The sequence below is a fragment of the Dysidea avara genome, chromosome 10 (genome assembly GCF_963678975.1).
Source record: "Dysidea avara chromosome 10, odDysAvar1.4, whole genome shotgun sequence".
Lineage (NCBI taxonomy): Eukaryota > Metazoa > Porifera > Demospongiae > Dictyoceratida > Dysideidae > Dysidea > Dysidea avara.
Window position 1 is genome coordinate 5,072,000 of NC_089281.1, and position 13,564 is coordinate 5,085,563.

General features: G+C 38.9%; 2 protein-coding genes across 2 annotated transcripts in view; one reads left to right on the forward strand and one right to left on the reverse strand.

Annotated features, from left to right (window-relative positions):
• The window catches only part of LOC136237200 (SNW domain-containing protein 1-like), a 31,601-nt gene extending 25,733 nt beyond the window's left edge, over window positions 1-5,868 (forward strand). The window contains exons 10-15 of the mRNA XM_066027521.1: window positions 1,278-1,394; window positions 1,619-1,760; window positions 4,165-4,385; window positions 4,977-5,137; window positions 5,541-5,696; window positions 5,750-5,868. Coding sequence (XP_065883593.1) covers window positions 1,278-1,394; window positions 1,619-1,760; window positions 4,165-4,385; window positions 4,977-5,137; window positions 5,541-5,696; window positions 5,750-5,777 — 825 coding nt within the window. The 3' untranslated portion in view covers window positions 5,778-5,868. The remainder of the gene's footprint in view (window positions 1-1,277; window positions 1,395-1,618; window positions 1,761-4,164; window positions 4,386-4,976; window positions 5,138-5,540; window positions 5,697-5,749) is intronic.
• Window positions 5,869-8,106: 2,238 nt separating this feature from the next.
• LOC136236322 (uncharacterized) overlaps window positions 8,107-13,564 on the reverse strand; it is a 79,082-nt gene continuing 73,624 nt past the window's right edge. Inside the window, exon 12 of the mRNA XM_066026466.1 lies at window positions 8,107-8,724. Within this exon, the coding sequence (XP_065882538.1) occupies window positions 8,417-8,724 (308 nt within the window). The 3' untranslated portion in view covers window positions 8,107-8,416. The remainder of the gene's footprint in view (window positions 8,725-13,564) is intronic.

Here is a 13,564-nt window from a genome sequence, read left to right on the forward strand (position 1 = left end):
ACTATATTATGAACTCTTGATTGTATGAATAAATTTTACTACATAGTTAAAAAGCTTACCTATTAGAAACAGTTGAATTTCATTATGCTGTTTGTATTAAACTGTAACTGTCTATGGTCTTAATTGTGTTGAACAGTTGTACACAATTTCACTGTGTATTGTTAAAATAAATAATTCATACAAAGTTGTGCATATACGATGCTATTGATGCATGTGAGTTATAGTTATCATAATCGTGATGTGTTGCATCATACAATTGTGACAGCAGCAAAATGTCACAATTGCTCAGCCCTACTACAGTTATACAGAAACGGTCATTGGTCATTCTTGACAAGTTGACAATGGGAAAACAAGACTAGACTTAGACCCTGTTGTTACCAGACCCTAAATAGCGGTAATACAAGGACTAATGCTGACAATAAACTTGATGGAATATTTGTTAATGCTAGTATTCCACACAATACATACAGTACTGCTCAAATGTAATAATATTATCTTGCGAGAGTGCAAGTGTGATTACAAAACTTTGCCAAGTAAAGGGTGTGGCACCCATTTTGCTCACGAATATTCATACCAAACGAAACGGGATGAATACTTGTGAACGAAACAGGTCCCACACCCTTTAATTAGTAAGTTTTTAATCGCACTCTTGTGAGACGACATTACATTTGAGCAGTACTGTACTGGTGACTATTAATTAACCCCTTTCACTGCTGCATTTCTGCATAAACCCACGAGACCATTAATCCATGAAGTGAAAACCACTCAGTAGAGTGTTAAAACGTGTCTAATCTATCTCCTTACCATCTCCTTTCACTTCTAAAATCAGAAGCACTTTGAAGTATCCACCAGAACAGCTATTACACACGACCACAAATCCATCGATTAGTAACATTACGCCCATTAGTGCGCAAGGGATCTGTTTATCCCTGTTCCCATTTGTGTAGGGGCGTGACCACCTTATAATACTTGCATTAGCTGGTAGAAGACACAATGAGAGTGCCTAAATATTAACACTAGGAGCATTTATAGACTAATGCTCCTTACAGCAGTGAATGGGTTAATTAATACCCAGTGATATCTTGTGACCATGAAGTGTACATACATATTATTGAAGTGTCTTAGTATCCAATGTGTAAGTAAGCCACAAAAAAATTAAACATGTACAAATATCCAAATTTTTAATGTTGCAAATTTTTAGGTTGTACCAAGGTTCCCCAGTAGAGTGTCAATCAGAACTGTTTACAATTCATAACCATCTTTTCTCCTCATCATAGGGCTACACTATACCATTGGATAAGAGGCTGGCTGCTGATGGTAGAGGATTACAGGATAACACTATCAATGACAAGTTTGCTAAACTGTCTCAAGCTCTGTACATTGCTGATAGAGAGGTCAGTAACTGGGATAGTACAGTATTGTGGTTATATTGTTTAGTTTCTATGATGTTTTGTGTATGATAAACTCCCAACCCTTGTTGTGTATCTGTACCTTGATAAAATGCTGTTTATATGTTTTATAAGAGTAGTTGAATGAAACTATGTATATATGTGATTTAGTGCACACTAATCATCATGGATCACAGCTTGTTTAATGTGTGGTGTTTTGTATGGCATAGGCTCGTGAGTCAGTGAGGGCTCGTTCTCAAGTTGAGGAAGAGATCGCGAGGAAGAAGAAGGAACAAAAGGAAGAGCACTTAAGACAACTTGCTCAGCTAGCGAGAGAAGAAAGGGGTGGAATTAAAACTGTACCAATGTCAGGTATGCCGTAAGCAAGAGTTAATAATATTAGGTAGTAAGGGAGAATATCTAACTGTGATAGATTCACTGCCACTAAGTATAATTACAGTGGACCTTTGTTTATCCGGACACTCGGATTATCCGGCCTCAAAATTTTGGGTCACATGTTTGTGAAGAAAAAAATGACTACGAAAAGAAAGCGTACTTGCGTGTCATTAGAAGCCAAGCTCGAAATTATCGATCGCTTGAAGAAAGGAGAAAGTCAGTCTAGTCTTGCAAGCAAATATGGGATTGGAAAATCGACCGTAGGAGACTTTAAGAAGATTGAAGAGAAGGTAAGAGAATTTGCCACAACGATGGAAAGTTTGGATGTGAGCACAAAGAAGTGCCAAGTTATGAGATTAGCTGATGACGATACACTTGACCAAGCCCTTTACCTCAGGTTCGTACAAAACGAAGCCAGAATCTTCTGGTGAGTGGTCCTGTTGAAAAGGGTGAAAGACTTGGCTGCTACAAAACGGTTTACAAAATTGAAGCAAATCACTTCAGATTCTTACTTTAAATAATCTCCATGAATTTGATAGCCTAAGTTCTTGTGTTATACAGTGCAGTGCACCTGTACATCTACGTACAGTGTCATGTACAGTGTCATACCATTTTTAAATTGTACACTGTAATTCATTTCACATACATTACATTATTATAATACATTCATAGGTTCATACACATGTACAAATATGTTCAATTTCATCGTTCAATCAATGCTTCAAATATCCAGTTATTTCAGTTATCTGAACACTGCTTGGTCCCGTTGTGTCTGGATAAGTGAGGGTCCACTGTACCTAACTTTGTTCTGTCAGAATAAAGGCTCCGCCATATTCAACACCTATCAACAGTACTTTTCTATCAACACCTATTAACCAACAGAGGCATTAATGGTGAACTTACTTGGCAGTACACTTGTACAGGGCATACTGGGCATTTGATACTCTCCCTCACTTCCTAATATTATGAACTCTTGCCTTAAGCATAAACAGTAGTATGATTCAGTGTAACAAAGTACGCAAAAAAGAATTTTCAACTGGAGTAGGGACCATAGCACATTGATAAAAAGTACTGAAGCAAGCTGGAGTAATGTACGATATTAAATTACAGTAAAGCAATTAAAGTGTTATATCCCTACTGTGCATTTCCATTATGGTATCTCAGCACAGTAGGGATATAATTTACTGTTTTACTGTGATTTAATATCGTATTGTTTTACTGTGATTTAATATCGTATTATTTTACTGTGATTTAATATCATGCACTACAGCTTGTTTCAGTACTTTATCAATGTGCTATGGTCCCTACTCTAGTTGAAAATTCCAAAATATTTTTGTGGACTTGTTTGTTAACTGTTTTTGTATGATTGGTGAACCCACGCATACCGCATCTGAAATGGCGCCGCACGCCCCAGCTATATTGTCTGAAAAGTGAAGTATCCATTACGCTTCATTGTCAGCTATATTCAACCCGTTACACAGCGTTTCGAATCAAGAACTGTTCGAAAAGCATGTCTGCAATCCATGTATACCGAAAGAAAGAAATGGTTCCGTGTGTCTAGTTATATCAATTATCGTCTGAAAAGTGAAGTATCCATTACGCTTCGTTGTCGGCTATGTTCAACTCGTTACACAACAGTATAAATCAAGAACTGTTCAAAAAGCACCTCTGCAATCAAAATAACCACTATGAAAAATACGGACAATTTCTGTTACGAAGGGAAGCCATCACGTGCTACCGTCAAATCGACACATTTCGCTTGTCAGCAAAGATGAATGGGACACAAAGGAGGACACTAGTAAGTCTATGAAGAATGCATTGTACATACTGCGGTATGCCAAAAGGCACTTCTCAGGCCGAAGCAACGTCGAACAGTGAAAAAATCAAGCCCGTAGCCTTAGCCATTATTGAGTTACGCTTGTCTGAAGGCATCAGGCAGTCAGTCAGTAGAAAATTCCGTTAAATAATTAAAAAAAAAAATTCCGTAGCAACTTGTTGAAAGCATTTCAGGTCAATCTGAAAGTTTGTTTGGGCTTAGTTTTACCTAACCAACACTGCCTCATCGTTGTCAGGGAAAATTGAGGCTGGTTTTTTGGTGGTATCATTTTGTGGGCCATGCCTACTCCTTTGTGGTCCCTACTATACTGTACTATCATGCTGTATGATGATGTTTATAAAATTAGTAGGTTACTAGAATTGATGGTTGAACAAGTATAACATCCATTAGTACACCCATATTAGGTCACCTGGATCTCTGTAATGATTCCCACACGTGTATAGTATAGAGGTGTTCTGCTGTATTAGGTATTGTACCTATTTTTCTAATTTGGTATTGTATGCTCTTAAAATAGTAACATCAATGTCATTTGTGTGGTTTCAGAGGAGGAGACCAATGAGGTGAAGGAGAGAGATGATCTTCGTTATGAGAGGCACAAGGATAGAGAACGAGAGAGAAGAATTGCACGAGCAGCACCTGAGCGTCGAGCCAAACTGGACAGAGCCAGAGACCGAGATGTCACCGAACAAATAGCTCTTGGTAAACCAGCTGGTCCACCGTCTCAAGAGGCATTGTTTGATCAAAGACTCTTCAACCAAACTAAGGTATAACAATCCTAGTACAGTTGTACATTTTGAATCTAGACCATACCCCTTTGCTGATCCAGTCAACCTACTTGTCTGTAGAGTGTAGATATTCTGATAAAAAGCTTAAATTTAAATGCATGTGGAAAAGCAAATCGAGGAATTAACCAATGTAGATGTTTCGAGTTCCATGGTAGACAGCTTAGCCAGATTTCAAGATGCTTGTTTGACATAGTGAGTGGTCAAATTTAGGGCTGACTATTCTATTAGAGTCAGCAGTGTATCAGTGTATATTCACATCATAGCAAATGCAATAATTATCTGGTAAACCAGGGTGACTTTGTCCATACCCCATAATCTACTAAGCTACATATTAAATGAGGTGGTCTAAACAGCTTGCAATTTATCATGTGCCCAACTTGTTGCACTGTTAAATGTTGGATCATACTTTACAGGGTTGTTAAAAATGTTGACACACTAGAAAGTATGCATCATAATTATATGCCATGACAACTAACATCACAGCTATACAGTTAGGGTTGAGACATCTATTGAATAAGTGACCCGAATGATATTGTTGAATTGTTACTGTACTCTATTATATTGGTACAGGGGTTGGATTCTGGTCTAAGTATGGAGGATGACATATACAACGTGTATGATAAGCCCTGGAGGGGTGGGGGAGGAGCTGCACAGGCCATCTACCGACCCAGTAGAAATGCTGACAAGGATATATATGGTGATGATGTTGAGAAGCTAATAAAGACCAGCAGGTTAGTACTTGTTTTACACAATTGTGCACTTTGGGTAGACACTAAGAGATGTGTTTAGAAAGTTTTGAGTGATTTCCTTTTGATGTGTGGAGGTTGCTATCACTTGCAGCTTGGGTTACTAACTAGTTAGAGTAAATTGTGGTCTAGCTCAACTATATTTGAACACAAAACAAAGATTTTTGGGCTTCTCTTGCTTTGGGGATCACAATGCTACCGAGGTTTTTTTGCCATTATCATCTTCCTTCATTGCAAAACAAGGATTCAAAGAAATATATTTGTAAATTGTGTTTATTGCATTCTACTGTTAGGCTTGCACTGACATGTGGGATTCTTGCAAATCCATGGTTAATGTTTTGAGTGCAACACTTCAATGTTTTTACAATAATTCATAATTTTTCATCAGATTTCAACCAGAGAAAGGATTTGAGGGCACTGACCACACCCAACGAAGAGATGGGCCGGTACAGTTTCAGAAGGATGTTGAAGAGGATCCATTTGGACTGAACAAGTTTTTGACTGAAGCAAAGAAAGGAAAAAGACAAGCGGAGGATGATTCAAGGTAGGAGGAAATGGAGTTTGTTACATGTGTCACTTCGTGTGTGTTTACTGTAGGGAAAGAAGCAAGAAATCTCGACATTAAATGAACTCTATAAATCCAGTATAAGCACTATTGTGTATATTTACATGCACCGTCTCACATAGTTTGGATTGAATGTTGGTAAATCACCGTTCTTCTGTCTTATAACTAAGTGGGAATAGATAGTGTAAACCAGTTGAACATGGATGATGCTATGGTGTTGGAGTTTTCTTTTAATGTCATTGACAATTTATAGTTAGTAACTGAAACTTCAACAGAAATGTCTGCTTTAAAATCTTAAAACATAGCTACTACATAACTAAAGCTGTACCATCTTCAACCAGGCTGCAGGGCCAGGTGTCCTACAGACCTTCAGCACCTGCACTGTAAAGCCTTAATAAATAAAATATCACTCGTTGGCTGCTCTTTTAGGGGAGTAACTAAAGGTACTACAATTCCACATTAGATATTCATACATTAACACAGTTGTTTGATGATTCTCACAAGTTTATTATACTGTATTTTTAATGAACATCAGAGTATTATTCTAAAAGCAATTTGAGGGAAACCTTTTTGTTGAATTATAGATGAGAGTGCACAGGAGCCATAAGTGCCTTCGGCTCTTGTGGGCTCCTGGTGTGCATGCATGTATATAGGGGTAGGTGACTTATATTAAAGTGGTTGACTGCTATACTGAGTAGCAATAACAAATGAAAGTAGAAGACCCTCTTCCTCTCTTTCACCACCTTTATAGTACAGTATGTACGCATTGAGCTGGATCCTCAAGAACGTTTAATAACTCAAGGATGTAATTATACATGATCTTGAAATTTGGCTCGTTTGTGGTATTGCTTGACCTGCTAAAATATTTCAAAAACTTGTTTAAAATGCCTAACAATGTTTCCTATGTGGAAGCCATAAAACTACACCATCCATTACAACCCTTTTCCAAACTTGTAATGGAGCCAAATCACACATGTCTGTTGACACTTTTACTGTCACCACTAATCATTTGGTTGGCTGAAATGTTAATTCTCTTGAGAAAAAATCCAATTCTCATTTTTAGCTAGTTCAGGATCCAGCTCAACCTGTACATAATATATACTATATATGGTGTGATGCTGCATGCACACTTGTCCTGTTGACACTACATTTGGTGGACCTTTAATTTGCACCTGCACAATGAAGTAATTGTATACAACTGTAGTGTATTCATCACTGCACACTTTTCAGATGGCATATTTTATAGCAGATACATTCTTCTGCAGATTCCACATACAGATAGGCATGACTGTTCTATTAGGGTATTTTTGTCAACAGTATTCTAGTGTACGTTCTATTAGAGTAGTTGAATGTTAATCCATATGAGCTCTTTCATGGCTGAGCTGGTATGTAGGATAACGGAGGTTCTAGTGTAACTGCTGGATTACATATGAGGCACACACTTTTATTTCATAAAATACCACATGTTTCACAGGGGTGGGTTTGGCAGACCAGGTAGTACATAGCTATATAAGGCAGGGAGTCTGTGGGGCACAGCCCCCTAGAAGCTAAAGGTATTTTTTATGCTTCAGAACAGAAAGTTTTGATGTAGAGGCAGAAGTTTCTAAATTATCTGCTTTCTAAGTGGCCTACATTGATCAAGAATTGCATGTAGCGATCAGTGGCAGTCATGAAACCCTAAAATAAAATTGTCATTATAGTAAGACACACAAAGGACCAAGTGCATTATTTTAAATTGCAAATGAAAAGACTATACAGCTATGTAGCTAAGTGTACCCATGTGCATATGCTAGTTTTCATACTCACTGTTACTAACAGCAATAACCATGGAGGATTAATAATGCTACATGCGGTGGCTGTTCTATTAGAGTATTTGACTGATGGTTCTATTAGCAAATCTTTTTTTTTTTTTTGTATGAGTATAGCATGTGCCCCCTCTGGATCCACTACTGCTTCAAATCAATAACTTCTAAGCATGCAGACATTGCACTTTTTCATCACATAACTTCACATACAAAGGGATCACAGGCAGGAATGCACAAAATTAATTTGAAAATATAGATGATATATTGCAGTCTGTAAATGCACTAAACATACCTACAACCCCTACATGTGAACGCCTGGCGAGTGCATTGTTAGCATACTATATACAGCTGTTGAAGTTCTAGTAACACGATTAGTTGTGTTGCTTTTATAAAACAGTTAGATATACATTGAAGCACATAGCCTCTATCCTAATTTAAACTACAGGTGCTTACTCTTATACCCACTATCAAATCAGGTTTTTATTAGAAACTTTACAAGTAACCCATTGTTTAATCCTGCCTGCACGAGTTTTATTGAACCACCACTGTAATACAACTATATAATTTTATTAGTATTCAATTACATATACATAAGTGTATGCATGCTTACAGAATAATCATTTATAAGCATAAACAAATTCAAGTTATAATTATGAACATAAATACAAGTGAAAACATACTGTATGAATAGATTTATACACATGCATGAGACAGCTACATCGTATGTATATAAGCATGTAATGTGTATGGGTATGTGTGTGTGTGTGTGTGTGTGTGTGTGTGTGTGTGTGTGTGTGTGTGTGTGTGTGTGTGCGCGCGCGCGATTTTTCAAATGTGAACATGTAAAATAAGCTAGAGTACAATGTATATTGTATGTGTAACAATTGTGATATTTCATAAGGTTGTTTCAAAAAAGTCTACAGCCATCTCCAAATCACTGAGAATTTTTTCTGTTGCTCCTCGAAGGGGTTTAATCTCTTTCAGAACTTCAATCAACTTAGATAAGCTCTTAGGAGACACTCCTCTATTACTTGATAACCAATCTTCTAACAGTATCACACAACAGTCCATTGGGTCATGGTGACCCTTCTTCATTATCACCTGTTTGTATTCTATTTCATATTCCAAATAATCAGCCACAAGACTCCAGTGAGCTGCTATTCTAGGAACAACTACTTCATGGAGTTGTTTCATAACAGGTCCTACATAAATAAAACTTGTTAAACTTTAAAACATTTTTAAAATAGAAATTAACACGAAGAGTAGTGTGTCATGCAACCAAAGGAAGCCATGTAGTGACGGAGCAGAGTGGATTATGCACTAACTAGAATGACAAAAGTTTTGCACATTTATAATTGATGGTTTGACGAGGGTCCAAAGGGCCTTAAGTTAAATTGTGATTATATCAGTGAGATGAGCAAATGTAACACTGCATGGTGTTTCTCTTTTACTACACAATACTACAGCTACCTCTAAGACACAACTAATAAAAATAGTCCCATATATGGTTGTGCATGTGCTCCCACAGCCACTTATGATTTTGCTGCTAGAGTAGACAGTCCTACAGAGAAAATAACACAGGAGGGAAAGAGACATTACGAGTGGGCAGTGTTGCATTTGCTCATCTCACTCCTATAATTACAATTTAACTTCAGCCCTCGTCAAATCATCAATTATACTTTGTGAGATTTGCTGCATGTGACACTGGTAGAGTTCAAAGCATTTTGCTTGAAGCACTACCTGGGCATAGCTGTTACTCTGGTGTAAAGGGCAATAATGGAACCTCTGAAAGGTAGAATCTGAGATCCAATCAACTGTGTGGAGAGTACCTTCAGTCAGCACCCCCTTCTCAGATGCTGCTGTGCTTGAAGTTCCTAGGACTGAATAGGCCTTGAAGACAGAAGTGTCTACATTAGTTTTTCCCAGGAGCCCAATGAGCCAGGCCTTGCAGAGTTACCAGACCACGGATGACAGAATTCATAGTGTAGAATATATTAGGGACAATTTCCTTTTATTAGTACGAAAATTTTGTAAGCTCACATGATGAAAAGCTTTATGAGTGAAGTGAACACGTGTCTAGTTCGAGTCCGTGAATTTAGTCGAGAGAGATTCATAATATCTGGCGCCCAATGTGGGGCACGACTGACATGAAGATTCATCCTGACTGAACAATTTGATTGAGAAGACGACAAAATATCAAGCAGCAGAACTGAGTTCGACACGCCTGAAGAAGATTGAGCTGTGAGAGTCGCAAACAGAAACCTTTGATGAGATTTCGAAATTGATCCTTCTTCCTCTACATCATAGTACATTCACCATTATTTCTAACCACCTGCAAAAACATCGTGGTAAGTAATATTAACAGTACCCGTGAAGTAGTTTCGCGTTGACAGACCAATACGCGCCAGGCGCTTATTGATATTCTGATTATAAGCGCTGGCTGTAGACATGTTCACATTAGAACATTACAGCTGGCGCTTATAATCAGAATATCGATAAGCGCTTGGCGTGTATTGGTCTGGCAACGCGAGACCACCCGTGAAGGCAAGCCATCCTTTTAACTCAGAGCTGTTGTTTGTTTTGTTTTAATTGTAGGGAATTCATCCGACGAGCTATTTTGAGAGACTGGTACGAGGTGTGAATTATCATGGCAGAAGAGGCGGCACATGCGCTAGAGAGAGCACGAGCGGTACGCGGTGGTCATCGTGGAGTTGTGACTAAATTAGTGCTTGAAGCTGATGAAATCATAAGTGCAACTACTGAAACATTAGATAACACAAGATGGGGCAGATTCAGTGTTATTCAGCAGCAACTTTCTGGAAAACTTGAATAATTGTTAAACGAAATGGATGAGTCGCTGTGATCTGAGTGCTATTGAATTGGAGATAGAATAATCTGATGCCATGATTGCCAAGGTGATTAATTGTAAACAGAAAATAAATGAGTTATTAACAACAACCGTGAGTAGTATCCCTACTTCAACTACATCACCTGCTCCGCCACCACCCTCAGCTGTATCAGTTCCTTCCAAACCCAGGCTTTCCAAATTAACTCTACCCAAGGTTAAGGAAGATGTCAAGGATTGGCACACATTGTGGGACTCATTTCAATTGCCTGTACACAACAACACTGACATATCTCGAGTTGACAAGTTTAATTATCTCAACTCCTTGCTTGAGGGGACAGCCTTCAAAACTGTTCAAGGGCTTCCTTTGACTGACTGTAATTACGATATGGCAGTTGAGATGTTAAAGGAGAGGTTTGGTGATCCACAACAAATCATAAGTGCCCATGCATAAGGAGGGTTTGGTGAAGATCTCTAATTGTGTCAGTGATTGTCCAGGCTCTCTTCGTCCAGTGTATGAATGGTTCATATGTTAGAGGGTTAGAAACACTGGGAATTACTTCAGAGCAATATGGGAGTCTGTTAATACCTGTAATAATGATAAAGTTTCCCAGTGACATTTGTCTGAGGATTGCCGGGCAAGAAGGCCTGGAAGATAACCCCAATACTCACGATACTAAGGGAAAAGGTGGAAGCAAGAGAAGCCAACGAAGGCTCTACAATTTCAGTGTTGAAACGTCCCAGTCATCCCTTCAAAGGTTCTTCAAACTCTACTGCTAGCTCATTAGTTGCAAATGAACTCAAGGTACGTTGTGTGTACTGTAATGCACCACATTTTCTGTCTCATGTGACAAGGTGTGAGAAGTGGAGGACCGTTAAGATATACTAATCGCGACTGGTCGTTGTTTCATTTGCCTCAAGATTAACCATAAGACAAAGGATTGTTTGAGTACAAAAACATGTAGAGTTTGTCACAAAAGGCATCATCAATCAATCTGTAATTCTGTTTCACACCAAGCCGAGCCATTTGTTCCTCCAAACACTTCAACATCCTCGACAGTTCCCCAAAATGGGACAGCCTCTAGTACCGCATCCAATGCGAGTACTAACAAGGATGAAAAAACTGTGTTACTTCACACTGCCAGGGCTGTTGCCACCAATGATGAAACCCAGACGAACACTGGGGTCAGAATTTTGTTCGACAGTGCAGTCAGTGTTCTTATGTCAGAGAGAATGTGTGTACAAGGTTGAAGTTAAAACCAATTTGCAGTGAGAGGTTACAATAAAGTCAACACATTTGGTGGAGAGCAATTCAAGACTAAGCAGTGTAAGGTAGTCGAGTTTACCCTTCATAAACCTGGATCATCTGAACGTCTTTCCCTGACTGCTGTCAGCTATCCTGCCATATGCTCTACACTGCCCTCCATCACAAGAGTGAGCAACTATTCCCACTTAGCTGGACTAGAATTGGCCGATAATTCAGACTGTCGAGACAATGGCAGTAATTCAATAGATGTGCTGATAGGCTCTGATTACTATTGGACATTTGTGATTGGGGAAATGCACAGAGGGAACCAAGGTCCCGTAGCTATATCTAGCAAACTTGGCTGGCTCTTGTCTGGAGGAATCGATTCATTCCACAGTGCTGGACACACGCATACTCATTTAATGTTGAATAAGGAGTACATCACTAAACCTCATGAACCATTACAAGATATTTTACGTACCTTTTGGGAAACTGAAGCAATAAGGATTACCAAGGTTGAACATCAGGTTACTGCGAATTTCCTTGATCACATCCAATTCAAGGATGGACGATATGAAGCAGCTCTTCCATGGAATGAAGTTTGCCCAGAATTATCAGATCACTATATGAATCGCCTGCGACATCTACAACATCTCATTAAACACCCTGAGTTACTCAAGGAGTACAACCACATTATTTTGGAACAGCTAGAGAAGGGAATCATTGAACGAGTTGATCAGCTTCCTGTCCAATCACCACCAAATTTGGCTTCGTTTGACAAGGAGACAAAGTTAGTACACTACATGCCTCATCATGCAGTGGTTCGTAGAGACACTACTAAAATTCGCATAGTATAATCTGCCAAGCTTGACAACTCCAAACCTTCTCTGAATGAGTGTCTTCAGGTCGGTCCAAATCACATACCTAAGCTGTTTGGCATAGTTGTATAGTTCAGATCCCATTCTATAACTCTAACAGCTGACATTGAAAAGGCCTTCCTGATGATAGGAATTGTTCCAGCTGACCGTGATGCTCTCAGGTTTTTATGGTTTCAAGACCCTACTAGGATGGGTAGCCCTATCCTACAATTTCGTTTCAGTCGTGTGGTATTTGGCCTTAGACCTTCTCCAGCCATATTGGGAACTATGATACTACATCACTTAGACAAATACAGTAGCAAATATTCTCGATTGATTGATCAGATTAGGAGCAGTTTATATGTTGATGACCTGGTTACTGGTACTGATAGTGTGGAGTCAGCATTTCAAGTGTATTCAGTCAGCATTTCAAGTGTATTCAATGTCCGAGAGTATAATGAAGGTGGATGATCTAAACCTCAGGAAGTGGAATACTAACTCTCAAGAGCCTTTGCACATGATAAGGCAAGCAGAGTCACCTTCAGACAAGCTTCTGGACAGCAACGTTTCAAGTGTATTAGAAGAAGAGCAATCCTACAGTCTTACACCAATTCTTTGAATGCTACGAAGAGTGAAGGATGTCAGAAGCCGTTGGGCATCCTATGGGACCACAATTCAGATGAGCTTCTAGTGGATCTTTCTGAATTGTTGAGTTATGCGAGTTCTCTGCCAGAGACTAAACAAACTGTACTCAAGGTCAGTGCAAGAATATTTGATCCGTTGGGCCTAGTTAGCCCATTTGTGATCAGATTGAAGTTGTTGTTTAGGTTGCTGTGTACAGATAATGGGATAGTCCTCTAGAAGATGACGCCTTGAGGATCTGGAAGTGTTTGATGTCTGAGTTTAATGATCTTGAGTAAATCAGAGTGCCTAGATGCTATTTTAAGAGCTGCCTTCAGCCAGTGTCATTTGAATTGCATGGCTTTAGCGATGCGTCCTCCCAAGCTTATGGAGCAGTGGTATACTTGAGAACTGTTTATAAAGATGGGAGCACATCTTCGATAATTGTTGCATCAAAAACTCGCATGGTTCCT